Genomic DNA, 17,257 nt, shown 5'->3' on the forward strand with positions numbered 1-17,257 from the left:
TTGGCTCTGGGTGACATGGATGACTGTGGAGGGTGAGGAGGGTTGGTTGTGAAACATGGCCTTTCCAGGGGACACAGCCCTGGGCCCTACACTTGAATGAATGTGCGGGAGAAGAGATAAGTCTGTTTTGGCTATGCTGGCCTCCAAGGAAGCTATAGTCAGGGAGGACCAAAGCCCAACACCGTGGAGCTGCAAAGCGAGGGCGGCACTGAATGCAGTAGGCCTTTCCCATGAAGGTCACAGGAAGCCACTCTGTGCGAGATCAGGTGCATGGCAATACGCCATGTCATCTTCCATTTGAACGTGGCGAGGAACACCGTACACTACCTAAGTCTCCACCCAGATGGGGACGGACCCAGGGACACGGCCACAGTAGGGGAGATTAGTGTCTCCCATTTCTCCTCCCTTAGCATATATATACGGGGAAGTTGGACCTCAAAGATGGTTAAGCTAAGGGGGCTGTTTTCCTGAGCAAAGCGGTAACTCAGATGGGCATCCATTTTTTGTCTCAAAGGTAAAACCTTGAGCAACACCTGTGCCCTTGTGTGGGTCAGCATTTGGCTAAGTGCAAGCATGGGCTGTGGTGGTGCTGGGAGATGTATTTTTGAGCGTCATTGCCCATGTGGTCAGGCTCCTGGATAGCATTGTGGGTTTCAAAAGGTTCACCTTCACAGTCTTCAGTAGTTAGGGTGCAGAGTGGTTGAACTACTTGGGTAGCTGTTTCCTTAGCTTCACTCAAGCTAGCTCAAATGTTGACTATCTTTGACTAGAGCCAAACCGGACCCTTAGAGAGCCAGGAACCTAGAAGTCAAATAAAAACACCATCCACAGCTTACGGTATTGCTGTGTAAGCTTGACAAGGCAATGAAATGAACCATGAGAACTGACAGGGTTTATTGGATTCTTAGCTTAAGCATCCTGCTAGTAACCAAACTTGGTGTTTTCAAATCTTCAAAACTCTTTAACAGACTTCAAAATGAACACCCGCCCCTGCAACAGTGGGCTCCAGGGACCTGGCAGCAATTTCCGGCGGCGCACATTATAGGGGACAGAGCGGGCTTTTTAGACTGTCTTTGCACCAAGCTAAGACCCAAGGTCATAGGGCCTTCACAGACCAAAGCAGCTTTGCCCCATGCCCCTTCATACTGGCACTTCCCACAGCCTGGGGCAACCGAAATGCCATTGCAGAGCACCTTTTTCTCCAGGTGAGCTGGGCAAGGGCACGCCCCTCAGTGTTCTACCCAATGCACAGCCCCAGCCCTGGCACGCTTCATAGCGCTCACTCAGCCAGGCGATGTTTGCACCTGTTGTGCACGCCCTGCCTACTCAATGCTCTCTGGGAAGGCAGTCCACATCCATGGTCTGTGTCACAGACTTGTTACACATGGACAGGCTGTTTTGCTAGGGAGGGAGGGAGACAGGCATTTAAAGGGCCCCTGAAAACAGACAGGCTCCTCTTGTCAGGTGTGGTCAGGACAGGCAGTGCTACCACAAGGGCGCTGGGCAGGGCAGGAGGCCAAGTGAGTGGTTTGCAGAGCACAGGGATCTGGATGTGCTGACCGCAGCTTCCTCGAAGGCAAGGACCATGAGCCCTGGGAGCCTCTCTAAACCTTCCCTGGGGTTTGCACCAGGTGGGGTTTCCTTGCTGGCAGCCCCCACATACCCCTAAGGATGGAGGTCTCACTCTGCAGTGTGTGAGCACTTCCACGGCGGGGTGGAACCCCTGAGCTGCAAGCCTCTGGTGGCCCTGACCAGAGGCCCGTGCTGGGTGTCATGTTGCTGCACTTCAGCAGCCTAGCTAACTGGCTAACTGGCAGACGGCGGGGGGGTGCCCCCTGAGGACCGCAGTAAGAGCTCTGCCTGTGCTGTGTGTGTGTGCGCCTGTGTGGTGGTGGTAGTATCGTTACAGCTATCGTCCCAAGGGCCTCACAGTTCAGAAACAGGGCCACAGCTCAATGTTTAATGGCCAGGAAAGGACAAATGATGCTGTGGCTCCTGGACCCCTGTAAGCATGGGGATGGGAAAGCCTGCGGTTAGTGGCATCGTGCTGGGCTAGAAGGCAGCAGTCAGAAGCAGTCGGTTGCCAGGTGGCCCGGTGCTGCAGACGGTGCTGCGGTGGCCTGGGAACCTCGGCCTAGGCGGGCCGCTGACTGCTGCTGCCCTCCTCCAGGCTGCGCATGGACACTGAGTCTGCACTAAGCCTCCTTTCCACCAGAAAGCAATTTTGTCTCCAACGTGCCAGGTAAGTGCACACAGACTCAATAAACGTTACCAGCTCCCACCTGCACATCCCTGGGGGTATAATGGCAGAACTCTGCAAAGGCACAGCAGGGGTAGAGCCTACGCCCACCCCTTGCTTTCGGGCAAGAGCCCATCTGGGTCAAACTTGGTGCTAGGCCCATGCACACACCTACACCATCTCCAGGAAATCCCTGACTCCAGTTCAAGTCTGAGAGGTCATCTTCCCACCATCGGCTGCCCCTTCCCAAGGCGTTCACACCAGGACCTGGCAGCAGCCAGGAGCAGAGCTACACCAGTGCCCCCTTGGTGTCGTTGGCGAAGAGCGCTCTTTGCCTCACACCACCTCCCTGCCAGGGCCCTAGAGGGCTCAGCATTCCTCGCCCAAACACCAGGTGGCTTCCCAATGCAATTGCACCGGGACTGAATCTAGTAAGGTCACTGTGATGAATGACATGGGGGTGGGGGAGGGAGAGAAAGTCACATGTACAAGAAAACATGGCTGTTCATATTCTGGAAATTGACTTTAAGACAAAGGTAATGACATTTGGTTCATTCTCACAAACTGCACACTGGCTGAAACCTCACAGTTACTGCAGGGGACTACAGGCAAGCGATCCGCTCACGGACGTGTTTCTTTAGTTTTGTCTTAAACGAAGCATTTGTAGGAGCGGAAGAGCTCTGACTGAAAACCACAGAGAGGGCTTCTCGCCGCGGCAAACTCTGGCTTCAGAACGCTGGCGGAAGGCCGTCTGGCAGTACGTAACACACGTGGAGACGCTAGTCCTATTTTGGCTGCAGAAGTAGCCCTAGTTCAACTCTACGCACCAACGCATTGGCTAATCATGGTCAACTGCTTCCACTATAAATTATGCTAAATGTCACTTAAGCACTGAAGTAGCAGCACACACTCTGTTCTAGAAGCTGTTCTAAGGCTGCAGAGGCACGAAGCACCTCAACAAGATTCTCCCCAGCCCAGTAGTCAAACCTGTGTGCCTGAGGCCACGGGGGACTGTTGTCTGCACCCCAGCCGGAAACACCCCCAGCCCTCCTGCCGTGGGTGGGCCATGGAGAAAGAAGCGAAAAAAACAAAAGAGGTGGCAGCAATGGCTCCCAGGAGCAAGCTCAGCTTGGAGAATGATTCCCAAGGCCAGGGGTCGGAGAGGGGGCATAAAAAAAGTCCCTCCCGGAAGTGAGGTGCTCACTACACCAGCCAGTTCTGCAGGGTCTGCCCCTGCACCGGTGCCCTGCCTGCGCAGGCAGCCACCGCTTTGGGCTGTGGGTTGCAGATCTAGCTGCCAGTCAACGCTGTTCCATCATCCTGGCCTCGGTGTGATTCGCTTATTGTGTTTCTTGAGCTGTAGCCGCACACACGGTGCCAAGCCAAAGGCTGCAGCAGTCATCTCAAAAATAAGAGTTCGCACTAAAAACACACACAGGAGCGTCGCAGGTGAAAGCTCAGGCTCTTCTGCCTTTATTCGGGCGAGGAGGAGTCTTCCTCGTCGTCTTCATCATCATCATCATTGAATGAGCAGGGGGTCTCCCCTCGGGACTCGGAGCAGTGGGAGGCAGCGCTGCTGGACTGGTGACTGTGGGGGCCGAGCAGCTGCCCAGTTGCCAAGGCCACTTCGGCGTCCAAGCACAAGACCTGGCTCACACTGGCAAATAATGAGAAACACACAGGTTTATGAAGGGTCTGTGCGTGGTGGGGAGCAGGGTAGGCAGGGGTGGTGCCGTACAGGAAGGGGATGGCACCAGCAAGGGCTGCCACGGGGAAGCCTTCTTGGGGTTGGGACTTCTTGGGGTGGACTGCCTCTCACAACTGTGACAAAATGCTTACCTTGACTGTGGTAAGGTGGCCCCAGGGGTCAGGTCTAAAGTGGACACAGACTGGGTGGAGTTCAGCAGCAGTCCTCGATTTACCCAAGAAGGGCCTGTGGAGATGTCTGAAGGAGGAACAGAAGAACATGAAGGTGCTGGAGTAACCATGATGGGGGGAGCAACAGGGGGAGGCCCTTGTGAAGGTCAGGGACCATCCCGCCCCCCTCAAAAGAACCCAGTCTTCTTCATTCCTCTGCAAGGATAAAAAAAAAAAAAAGTCCAGAACAAAACAGGAATAATGGGATAGGAGGGCAGCTATCACTGGGAAAGAGAATTTGGATGGAAATAACGACAGACAGGGCCTCCAAAGAGCAGTGCCAGGGATACCCTGGCTCCTCTGCAGGCCTCACTCATTATACAAATGCCCGGACCGTGACACTAAGGGCTGCTGCGGCCAAAGGGAAAAACCCAACTCCTCCGAAGCCCCCTGGGGGGGAGGACCCCTGCTGGGGCTGGGGGGTACCCCCAGGGCCCTTGGAGAAGCGCTGCTATGTTGAGTCATCACAGATCTATTCTCCCAGCAAGCTTTCTCCCAGTGCTCTCTTGCTTTATAATGCAGGCAAGTTCTTATTGAAAAGGTCATGTTTTTCATCAGGGAGCTTTTCGGTACAGTCATATTTTTAATGAGGGTGACACACACTTGAGGCTTCTGTCTACAGCAAACATACTAAGTGTATCCTTGCAATCCTATATCCTACAGAAATTGTTCTTTTCCTACTGATCTATTTCTACTATAATTTTCCTTAATATGTACATTCCAATCTATAGGATCGGCTTCAAGAAGGTAGTAGCTGGAATACAGAAGATCTGAAGTAGCCCTAGTTCCTGAATTAAAGAGTTTCTAGAAACGATGTCATTAGGAAATTGGTAAAAATCTTTAGTGAACACAATTATAAGGTCAAGCAATATCATGAAAAATGTAATTCTCCCAAATAACATTTTATGACTCTTGATTTAAATATTTTTGTGATTACTGTGCCAAAAGAAATGATACTCTGAGGCCATAACCATATGGGTAAAAATCAGACTTGGTGACTTCAGGAATTTTAGTGTCACTTTTGAACCGTTTTCTTCATAGTCGAAGGCAGCTGGGGTGGGGAGAGCAGTTAAAACAGCCTTCCGTTAAAAGAGGAGGAGCAGATTTGAAGCACTTTAAAAAAATCACAAGCTTACACAAGAAGATGAAATCACAACAGAGCTTGGTGCTGAATATTAATTCGTAACTCTGGAATCTTCCTGCCAGAGCACTGTTCTTCACTTGTGTGTGATCACAACACATTCCCTTTTCTTCTTACAATGCACATGAAAAGGCCCCGCACTTCTTAAGAGCCACACAATGGCTCTCACATTCCTCCCCCAAGAATCACTCTGCCTCTCTGACAGAAAGCGCATGCTTCTGGCTTTGACGGACCCAGGAGCTCCACGTCCCAGGCTGCAGGCGAGGTCATGTGGAGATCAAACCACAGGGCCTGTGCCGAACCTTTTCACTGGGAATCAGCTCAAGTGAACCGCTGGTGATTTACTGAGTCAGCCCTTTCTTCAGATCCCGCTGGACTTCCAGACCAGCTGGGCTGCCAGGACCCAGCAGGCCCCACGCCAGGGAGCGTGGGGAGAAGGGGTGAGGTGGTGCCAGGTTGGCTAAGGAGCAAGGCAGGACATGGGTCACATTTGCAGGAGGTTTGCAGCACCAGTTTCAGAATGAAATCAGAGACTCTGGTCTCTGATTAACAAACTCTCATGTGCTAAACAAAGGGCCAAAGCCAGTGGACAAAATAAAAGCCACCCTCCTGCTTGTAGTTCATACAACTTACAACTAACAGATATTTTTAAGAAGTGATGTGAAACTCTAGGTGGTAATGCTTACCTATGAAGAAGGAAATAGGAGAAAACAAAGGCAAAAAATGTTTAATAAGCTCAAATTACATTTGTGAAATAATATTGTCAGAAACTAGGACAGTTATGAAGATACCTGATTCAGTGAAAAGTATCTGAGTAACAGAATACCCAAACACAGTGTTTCTACCTTCAACCGTTCTCATGCTTCTACTAAATAACTCCAAAGGAGGATGTTCATCTGAATAGACAGATCTCCAAGGACATTCCACCAAACACAGGAAAAGACACTCCGCACCCTATGTCAGCAGGGCAAGGCCACCCAAAGCGTAGCAAGATACTTTACGTCCACCAGCATGCTGAAAGAGACACGCCAAGCAACTGCTGGAAAGTATAGGAAGAAACTGGAACCTCCAAATACTGCTTGTAGGATTATAAAATGGGAAGCAGTAAGACATTTTCCAGGCATATGCCCACAGAACTGAAAATTGTTCACACAAATATGTCTGCAGCAACATCACTCAGACTAACCCAGACTGGGAGCAATCCCAAGGTCTGCCAGCTGATGAGTGAGTGCATAAACAAACTGTGGGTCCTACACCCAATGCAATGCTATTTGGCAATTTAAAAAAATAACGAAGAATTGACCGATAGAGGATGCAGCAAGAATGAAACCTGAAAACACCCAAGTGAATGAAGCCATCCAGGGAAGACCAGACTGTATGATTGCACCACATGAAATCCATCATGACAGATACTTTCTGTAGGTAAAATCTGGTAAAATATCAAAGTGAAATTCTAATATTGTTTAGCCAAGTTGAAGATGCACCCAGCAGTTTCAACTTACACACTTGCACATGGTTGGACACCAGGATACACATACAGGAATATTCAAAACAGCAACTATTGGATTAGCCTTAGGAAATGACCACCAAATGAAAAGTTTCGTTTTCAATAACAGGAACACGTAAACTGTGCTTTCACTTGATTCACATAAGGCAGTGTTATATGCAAGTAAAACTCAACTGCAGCTACATGCAATTATTTGGATGGATCTTATTTAAAGAACATCATGTTGGGTGAAACAGTCAAATCCCCAAAGAGTGTATCTATGACTCCATTCATATAAAGGTAAGAAGCAGGCAAAACCTAGTAACAAACTGTTTTCAATTTCCCCATGTGATTGGTTACTCAATACCATGTCCACTAATTCCATAACGTTATAAATTGTTACTGATGTAATGTCGGGGCTTTTAATTGATCGGAAATGATACTCTGCCAGTTCTACCTTCAGACCAGAGATGGTCTCCCCAAGAAACCGTTGAACTTCTCTGGACAGTAAGATGCTGGACTTTATGCTTGGTAGATGCTTGCAATGAAAGAACCTCAACTGAATTTGAACTGTGGTAATGCAACAAGATGGAGGAATCCACCATGGGGGAGGGAGGGGTGCGGGGGAAACCCAGTGCCTATAAAACTGTGTCATATAATGCAATGTAATCAATAAAAAATAAATTAATTAGAAAAAGAAATTAGAAAATAAAAGAAAATTTCCCAATGTGTATTTCTTGAAGAAAAGCACACAGCACTGTACACAAATATGAATTCATGTTCACCTTGTTCTGTCCTGTTTTTCTGGCACTGAAACTTTACCACGTTACTCTGGAGGTGTGTAGAGGATACTAAGACTTTTTAAAAACTCCTTCATCAGGCATTTACAAAACACTCTAACCAGGCTCAAGGTTAGCAACTGAGAATAACAGATAAAGCTATCTGCAGAGAGCCAAATTTAGTAATGAGTCAGCCAATTCAGAATTACAGAACACATGTTCCATGAGTACAGGTGGAAGTTCCCAAAGTAATGAAAACAACTTATTTATTCGAATTTTGGGGGTGGGAGGGGCACAGTAAAGTCCTAAAATGTATTACCTAAGCTGTTAGAGGTTTCTCTTGGGTGACCCAAGAACAATCTTCTAGAGCACTACAGTTTTCTCAGGGGGGCAGGGTTTAAGCGGCCATGGCTTTGCAATGTGGGAGCAGGCGCGCAAACCTCAGGCTGACTTACCTGTGACATAGCCTTCTAGAGCCTTTGGCACCAGAGATTTCGCAAGTTTCAGGTCCTCCAGGGAGCATTTGCCGGACTCCAGGCCAAAGGACAGGCCCATGCGCTTCAGCACTTCTATGTCATCGTGAATCTCAAAGGCGTTGTCAAAATTAAAGAGGTATTCAAACCTACACAGGGAACACAGGCGGTAACTGGGCTGCTGCTGCTGCTCTTTCGGGGCTGAGCAGTTCTGTAACGGCTGCTTTGTAAACAAGACAATGAGGGCCTGCATGCAGTTCAGCTACAGGGCCAAAAGCTGTTAGCCTTTGGGGACAGTGAGTCATGGTGCTGCGTGTTCTTAGCAACCACTTCCCAATTCAAATAACTTTCCTGAGACACAAAACTTTAGTCCTGAAGCTGTTGCAGGCAGGGGATAAAATCTGTTCCAAATCTAGTACTTGTCAAAGGGATCTAAAGCTTTGCCACAAGAGTCCTTCTAGGTTAACAAATGATATTTAGACTGTGAGTTGGCTAGTTAAGCTTTGAGAAAAAAAAATTTTTTTTAAATGTTTATACCATTTTCAAAAGTCAAGTGTTAGGCAGAGCACCTTCTCGTATTTTATGTATCTATTTATCTATGACAAGGGGAGAGGAAGAAAGAGAATGCTCACACCCCCACTGGTTTGCCCCCACCAATGCCTAAAAGTGGCTGGGACTGGGCAGAGACCCAACTCCTTCAGCCTAGACCTGCTGCTGCCGCTCAGCGCCTGCATAAGCAAGGTGTTGCCATCAGCAGTTGGGGCCTTGAAAAAAACAAGGCCAGACCAAATTATTTCCCAGGCCTTATGTGGCCAATGGGCCACATCCAGCCAGGAGCGTCTACAGTGCTGCAGATTAGTGGGAAAAGCCTGGGGGATGCTGCGGCTCCCAGGCAGCCACAGTACTGGGTGCCCTGAAATAGCCATGGCGCCCACCCGCACCTTAGACGCAGTGGCTGCCCTGGTTATTCTAGAAGGATCCCAGCCTGGAGGGCCAATTGCTTGCTCACAGCAGCTCACATTCAGGCAGACTCTTTCTAGGCACAGTCAAGTTCAGTCACACAGCCGGGCCAGATGGAACAGAGGCTCTGCTATTCCTCCTCTGCGTTCTTGAGAACAGGGCTTTGGAGCAGGAAGGGTGGGAGGCCCCAGTCACACGTGGGTCCAGGCAGGCCTTTACCTCTCTCCTGGAACAGTAGCCTGAGAGTCTTTCCATAAGGAACAAAATATATGACAGATAAAATCTGCATTTTGAAAAGTGCTTCTTCATACTTGCTATGAGGAGTGTTAATATCACCCCAATCTTAGACGGGGGCTAGCACAATGCCTTAGCAAGCTAATCTTCCACTTGTAAGTACTGGCATCCCATACGGGTGCTGGTTCAAGTCCTGACTGCTCCACTTCCAAAGAAGAAGAAGATACCCAAAAGTCTTTGGCCCCTGCACCCCCCTGGGAAAGAGGCTTTGGATTGGTTCAGCTTTCGCTGTTGTGGCCACTGGGGAATGAACCAGTGGATAGAAGAGCTCTCTGCCTCTCCTCTCTGTAAATCTGCCTTTCCAATAGAAATAAGTAAGTATATTTTAATAAGTACAAAACAAAACCTAATGCTAAAAACACAGCACGTCCAAGCCCATTCATTCATAAACAGAAACACACAGGGATATGACAAAGAACAAAAACAGCTGTTTGAATGCCTCAAGCTGATGTGAGACATGTCCACTGTGAACAACCGTGGCACATCCGCATGAGATAAACCTGAACCTACCTGGCTGCAGGGCCTGAGCAGTGCTCCAGTCCACTGCACAAAGTTCACCGCAGCTGAGACCCAGGCCTGGCCAGGACAGGGGACCGTGGGGAGTGAGCAACAGCTCAGCCTCCAGGAAGAGGGTCCCTGTGCTGCAGGAGGGGATCCACACATGCCCCAAGGCAGCAGCGAGGGCTGCAGCTGGTGCACTTCTGGGCTCACTCGCGAGAGCATGCGCACAGCAGGCCAGCCCTGCGCATTCACACCCCGTGCCCTCTGCTCACTTGTCACTGGAGATGCTGCAGTCTATGACGGTCTTCCGGCTTGTGTTGATGATTATGAATGGCAGCTGAATGGTGGAATTCTGAGCCGGAGGGCCCTGGTTCTGTTGTTCATTGCGCCGATTTCTTTGCACCAGGTTTTTGAAAGCGATTTGCTGTCATGATCAATGAGAGAGAGTACTGTAACGTACTGTGGATGAAGGAGGCAGAATTTAAATGCATCTTACAAAGTAGAGTGAATGGGGCTCACGCTGTGGCACTGCATGTCAAGCTGCCGCCTGTGGCGCCAGCACACTGCACTGCTGGCCATCCCACATGTACAGTCCCTGACTCAGTGGCTGCCACGCCCTACTCCTTCCCACTCTCACATCACTCACTGATCTTCAGCATGGCTGTCTTCTACCTTTCTCATGAGAAAATGAGTAAGATGTAACAAAGCAAAACAGAACCTCAAATAGACCAATTCAGAAAGTGAAAAATACTTAGAATATTGAAGACCATAACACACCACAATCAACACATACAGTGAGAAAAACTTTGGCAATGATATTTGGTAACTTGTTAGTAATTTTTTAAAAGATTTGTTATCTATTTTTATTGGAAAGGCAGATGTACAGAGAGAGGGAGACACAGATCTTCTATCTGCTGATTCACTCCCCAAGTAGCCATGATGGCTGCAGTTGAGCCGATCTGAAGCCAGAAATCCAGAGTTTCTTCCACGTTTCCCACATGGACACAGGGTCCCAAGGCTTTGGGCTACCCTCAAATGCTTTCCCAGGCCACAGGGAGGGAGCTGGATGGGAGGTAGAGCAGCCGGGATATGAACTGGTGCCATATGGGATCCCAGAACATTCAAGGTAAGGACTTTCAGCTACTAGGCTACCACACTGGGCTCTCTAGTACACTTTTAAGATTCATCCAAATTCCAGGCAGTCATCCAAAAAGCAGAAGTACAGGGATTCTATTAGTTGACAGACTTTCCTTAGACAACATGACATTCTAAGTTTGTTATTTCTATAAATCTTCATGAATTCCAAGTATTACAAGCGGATTTGATTATTCTACTTTTGAAAGCCCATACAATTCAACCACCCTTGCTTTTTGATATTCTAAACCAGGGCTAAGATAAACACAACAAGACCTCTGACAGTTTCTGTTGTAAGTAAGGGGTGCAGTGTTCCTCAGAGAGCCACACACAGGGTCAGGGAGCCATGGGACCCCCTGAAGACACAGCCTGGGTCAGGCAGGGCAGCGCTCCTCCCGACACGATCATCAATACCCCATTTAGGGAACACAGTCACTCTGAAGGCGAGTGGACGACCAGCCGGGACAGAGGGGGCCCGGCATGCTTACCTGGAGGAGCAGCTCTTGCAGCTGGGCCCGCTTCTGCTTGATGCGTTCTATCCGTCTCTGCTTCTCTATCTGCACAGGGCAAAGAACAACACAGACATGCGTGCAGCACAAAGCACGGTTCACTTGTCCTGTCCCTGTTCTGAGAGGGCAGGGATTTCCATTAGAGAGATGCAACCTGTTTCAACCTTTTCCTTTTTGGGGAAACACGGATTTGGGTTGAAAACAGCAGGCACCACAGAATTAAGACAACCATCACCAGGTATGAAATTCAACCATTTCCTGAGCACCTGCCGTTATTAACAAGTTCCAATCAAAGTAACTCCCACTTAGCTTTTATCTCCTCCGCCGTAAGCACGTCACTAAGCATTTCACACACGTTAGCTTAACTCATTCGCACAAAGACCTCTAGGTTGGTTCTGACCCATTCCACATATGAAGGACTGAGCAGCTGCCCAGACTCCCACAGCTCAGGCCCAGCATGAGCCACCTTGTTCCAGAGACTCCCCACTGCTGTCTGGCTACCTCACTGCTGCCAGGGTGAGGCAAGGCCTCATGGGAGATGACAGTTTACCACTGCGCACAGCTGCTAACAGCCAGCGTATCTACTCTATCGAAGGCCTGTCATGCAGAAAGAAACCTGCTCGGTAGACGGATTTCCCAGCTGTAAACAATGGCTATTTTTCTCTCCATTTGATAATTACAACAAATCAAAAGGCCTGACCTTCCTAGATGTCAAGTTCTTCCCTTGAGCAAAACTCAATGGCATGGGTTCAGTAAAATCTATAGGAGGCCCTTGGCTTAGAGTGAGCTCCCGAACTGGGCAAGAGACCATGTCACAGCAGAGTCACTGGTGGGGACATTTCACATGACAGCGAGAACCCAAGCCCTGGATGTGACCCTCCAGGAAATCAGGAGAGTAAGGTGACAGCTGAGTCTCCACCCAGACCCAGTAAGAGAGGCCCCTGTGTGGCAGCGCTTACAAGGAGAAGTCATTTGAAGCGACCGGCCCTCTTTGTGCTGGGTGCTTTCACTTCCTCACAGGTTTCTAGAGCCTTGTTCTGCCCAGCCAGTCACACAGCTCCTCTGCTTGACAGAATGGGGTGTTGCCCAGGTCTAGAATTCCTCCTCCCCCAAAACCCAGTTAAAAGCTGAACTAACTCGCTTCTGTCTTTGGAGCTATCAAATGACATACCTTTTCTTGGGCCTACCCCACCCTGATGATTTCTTATTTTGTTCCCAGGTCTTTTGGGGACCTTTTAGTGGCGCCACTAACCACTTCCACGCCAGCTATTTCAGCACTGCGTTAACACCCGTGAGGTCTTCTGTACTTGGAAAGCGGTGGACAGTTCCTCAAGGCCATGTTGTACCCATTCCACATTTCACCTCACTGTCTCCACCTTAACTCAGACTGTCCCCATTCTCCTACCTGGCCCCTTTCCTTTCCCAGAAAAACATGTCCCATCAGCCTTGCTCTCTGTACTTTATCAACAGCTTCCCGACATTTCTAGCATCAAAAACCACCGAAATTGAACCTCTCCCTGCCCATTCTCCCCTAGAGGCAGCACCAAACAGGTGTCAGAGGGCTCGTGCTGGCTCACCCAGGGCCTGTGGCTGCCCAGCCGCAGCCTGCACTCATACATCTCCTTTGTGATGGGTGTGGGGAGGGCTCTCCAGCAGAGCACCCCTTGAACCCAGCCCCACAGCCCCCCTCTCAGAGTATCTGGACCCACTTCCTTCTTGGAGTGGCTGCCTTTCCCCCCACCCCACCCCTTGAGCCCCAGACAGAAGGACAGGTCTGGAGGGTGTCCCCTGTGACTGAGCTCAGAGTAGACGGGGTGGACACTAACCCATCTTTGCTGAGTTTATCAGCAAAATGAAAACAGTGTTCAAAATCTATTACATCAGGAGGAATAAAAACAAGAATATGAATAACATTAACTCACTACTTTTGATGATAAAGTCTGGTTTGTCCCCCCAACCACAAGTAGAGTGACAAGTTGATTTTTTGCTTTCTTGGAGTGAAAAGGGAATGAGAAAAACAAACCAACTGACTTCAATTAGCTCTAAAAGCTGTGTTTCACTTTAGTGTACTGTACTCATGAGCGTAAACTCACTGAGAAAAACCACGCCAGGGAAAGTACTCACTTAGGGATGAATTTCTACAGAACACACAATTAACAGAACTAAGACTATTTTGTACTTCTTACGCCAACATTCATGGGAGTTGAACACTCTATTTTATTGTAAAGACACAAATGAAATACCATTCTGTTGACACTAACTCTAGCATCCACAGCAAAAGGCTTTCAGAGCTATCGCACATAAGAAATAAACACGTAGCTTGATCCTTCTCTTCTGAGCCATGCAGCAAATAGTTCCTAAGATGCAATTTTTACAGCATGGTTCATCAAATACGCACCAGTAGAGCACCCAGAATTAACACGAAATCAAGTTCTCTAAGAAACAGTAAAAATCATGTTAAGTCATTTAGCTTTTCCATCACTCCATTTCATCACTTACAAAATGAACCCCATATGGCAGTGCTGCTGTTCCTTCAATTTTAAAATTCTACAATGAGGGCCTGGCAGCGTGGCCTAGCGGGTAAAGTCCTCGTCTTGAACACCCCGGGATCCCATATGGGCGCCAGTTCTAATCCCGGCAGCTCCACTTCCCATTCAGCTCCCTGCCTGTGGCCTGGGAAAGCAGTTGAGGACGGCCCAATGCATTGGGACACTGCACCCGCGTGGGAGACCCGGAAGAGGTTCCTGGTTCCCGGCTTCGGATTGGCACAGCACCGGCCGTGGCGGCTCACTTGGGGAGTGAACCATCGGATGGAAGATCTTCCTCTCTGTCTCTCCTCCTCTGTATGTCTGACTTTGTAATAAAAATAAATTTTAAAGAAAAACCTCACAATATTTTATGAAAAAAAAAAAAATTCTACAATGAGAGTGCGTCAGAAAAACAACGTAATAGCCAAGAATAACTGGGACTATTTTAATACTAGCCCCCTTCCTAAACTAAAATGCCTCCAGTGAAAACCAGCACGGATGGCCACCCCATGGCCCCTCGCTCACCTCCAGGTTCTGGCACTCCTGGGCAGAGTTGGTGGGCAGGCCAAGCCACTTGATCTCTTTTTTTTCTTTTGAAATGATGTTCATTGCCATTAATACATTTAAAGCATCGTACACTCTTCGCCTGATGTTTTTCTGATCATAAGCCTGCTAAAAGACATTCTCATTGAGTGATCAATGATGAAGGTTAAGATCCAGTCACACAACATCAGTCGGTATATTCAATTAAGAATAATCTGGTATTTCCACAGTGCTGAAAGAGCTCAAACCTAAGGAGTATGTAACTGGCAGATCTGCATTAAGAAAAAAAATATTACAGGGATTTCTTCCAGGAGAAGAAAGACCCTGAAGATGGAAGGTTGGTGGAGTGGAAGAAAGACCACCTGGCAATGTTAAGCATCAAGGTCAATCTTAACTGTTACTGCAGAAACCAGAGCGAGGCACCATGGCAGCCACACCGGGCCTGCGAATAAAGATCGCTAGCAATTTCCAACTGTTAGAAGAATTCCAGTGAGGCTAGGAAGGAGGAAATGATGGCACGGTTCGTGTCCTGTCTGCTCCAGTTCCCTTCCAGCTCTGTGCTTGTGGTCTGGAAAGCAGCAGGATGGCTCAAGACCTTTGGACCCTCCACTCATGTGTGAGACTTGGAAGAAGCTCCTGGCTTCGGATCAGCTCAGTTCTGGCTCCTGTGGCCCCTGGGGAGTGAACTAGCAGATGGAAGGTGTTTCTCTCTGTCTCTCCTTTGCTCTGTACATCTGCCTTTCCAATAAAACAAGTCTTCAGAAAAAAGAAAGAAAGAAAGAAAACTATCTCAGATGGTGCTCCACAGAGCAGAACTGGCCCATCAACTGCTTATAGCCTGAAAGAATGAGGACTTGCACGGAAACCAACTGAACGCAGCACTAGGCCTGTGCTTTAGTTCAGCTGATCTTTTAAAACTGGTTTCGTTCACAAGAGCTTCATAATGAAAAACGGTGCTGATGGATGAAGGTACTTCAAAAAGTCTGTGGAAAACTAGAATTGCAGGGCTAGGTTTATCTTGGTGCAAACGCAAATCCCTGCATATGACAGGCCTTTAAAACTTCAGAGTGAGTAAGTGGCAGTTCCAAGGAGATCTTGATTGAGTTCCCAGCCCCTCCCTTCAACTTGGGAGTGAAGCAGCAGGTGGAAGCTCTCTGTCTCTCAAGTAAGTAAAAACATTCAAAAAGAATTCATGGAAGGCCCAGGCATGATAGCCTACTGGCTAAATCATTACCTTGAACTGCCGGGATTCCATATGGGTACCGACTGCTCTACTTCCTTCCAGCTCCTTGTTTGTGGACTAGAAAAGCAGTGGAGGACTCAGGGTCTTAGGACCTTGCACCCATCTGGGAGACCAGGAGGAGGCTCCTGGCTCCTGGCTGCAGGATCGGTTCAGCTCCTGCCACTGCAGCCACTTGTAGAATGAACCAGCAGATGGAGGATCTTCTCTCTGTGTGTCTGACTTTCTAATAAAAATCAATACTAAACAGAAAAATGAAACTCAGCAATAACAAAACAATCTCCCCATATACAGCACGAAACCCTCAAGGTCAAGATGAGGACTGCTTGCTCATTTGCTCCTCACATCAATGACACAGGCAACGCAGAAAAATAAACTGTAGCATCGCTCACCATCATCAAGGTCAGGTTCATCGTCTACTTACCGAATCAGCTGCCCAATGGTTATCTGAGTTGGTGAACTCTGACACCAGTTCGTCAGCTACCTCATTGTATGACGTGGTACCTTTCCGCTGAACTTTCTCGCATACTTTCATAGAAAAATGTCTCAAGCCTTTTCCATTTTTATCTCCTTTTTTGCTCCGTTTACTGGGGAAAAAATTGCAATTTATTAGACTCATTATTTCCTTTACAAAATTCTACAAGGTAATACAAGGCAGAAATTTATCAGAATTTAAATGTAGAGTGAAGTTCCCCCCCCCCCCAAGTTTATTTATTTATTTGAAAGGCAGACAGTAAGAGAGAGAATGAGGGAGTGATGGAGGGAGAGAGACCTTCCACCCACTGGTTCTCTCCCCACGAATGCCCGAAACAGCCAGTGCTGAGCCAAGCCAAAGCCAGGCACCAGGAACCCCATCATGGTCTCCAACGTAGGTGGCAGGAACTCAAGCACTTGGGCCATCCAGGGATGCACATTAGCAGAGGCACAGACAGGCCTTGATCTCAGGCACTGTAAGCGTTTAAGAATGTGGGCATCCCAAGCGGTGCTACAACCTGCACACCACAATGCCTGTGCTTTGAAACTTGTATTGACCTAACACTTCCCGTGGCACTGGGAATGAATCCGAGACGCAACACACCCGTCCTGGCAGAGCTTATGCCCGTACCACCGTCTTCTCTCTCTGTGTTGCAGTTCTCCAACCCCCCACCAAAACTTCAGTGATCACTATCCCGTTTCATTCATCTATTCCATTTCTGATTCTACTGTTCTTAATCAGGAGTCATTGGTATTAATATTGTGCCTGAGTCTAAGTTTGGCTAACATCTCTAAGTCTACACACAGATAATTCAATCACTGAGATCTTCCGGGGGTGCGGTTTGGTTCGGTTTGGTTTTCATATTAGCTAAGTGCCAATTATCTGCTTCAAGCTCTGTAACAGGAACCAGAAGTACAAACACTAATTAAGGCAAAAATCCCTTCCCTCAGTATGAGTCTTGGAGGATGATGGAGGGACGAAAGAGACGCATCCTGACAGGTAATGCCCTGCTAGAGGGATTCACAGTTTTCCATGGGA

The 17,257-nt window shown here is 48.3% G+C and overlaps 1 protein-coding gene across 18 annotated transcripts in view; it reads right to left on the reverse strand.

Moving 5' to 3' along the window:
• Positions 1-2,747: 2,747 nt before the first annotated feature.
• TFDP2 (transcription factor Dp-2) overlaps positions 2,748-17,257 on the reverse strand; it is a 147,003-nt gene continuing 132,493 nt past the window's right edge. For 15 of the 18 annotated variants that reach the window (XM_058661370.1, XM_058661362.1, XM_058661368.1 and 12 more), the window contains 7 exons: positions 16,169-16,331; positions 14,487-14,633; positions 11,413-11,481; positions 10,063-10,214; positions 8,018-8,184; positions 4,079-4,184; positions 2,748-3,896 (listed from right to left, as the gene is read on the reverse strand). In XM_058661370.1, the coding sequence (XP_058517353.1) occupies positions 3,713-3,896; positions 4,079-4,184; positions 8,018-8,184; positions 10,063-10,214; positions 11,413-11,481; positions 14,487-14,633; positions 16,169-16,331 (988 nt within the window). In that variant the 3' untranslated portion in view covers positions 2,748-3,712. The remainder of the gene's footprint in view (positions 3,897-4,078; positions 4,185-8,017; positions 8,185-10,062; positions 10,215-11,412; positions 11,482-14,486; positions 14,634-16,168; positions 16,332-17,257) is intronic. The other 3 variants (XM_058661364.1, XM_058661378.1, XM_058661366.1) reach the window with 1 other exon arrangement.

The sequence above is a fragment of the Ochotona princeps genome, chromosome 3 (assembly GCF_030435755.1).
Source record: "Ochotona princeps isolate mOchPri1 chromosome 3, mOchPri1.hap1, whole genome shotgun sequence".
In the NCBI taxonomy this organism is placed as follows: Eukaryota; Metazoa; Chordata; class Mammalia; order Lagomorpha; family Ochotonidae; genus Ochotona; species Ochotona princeps.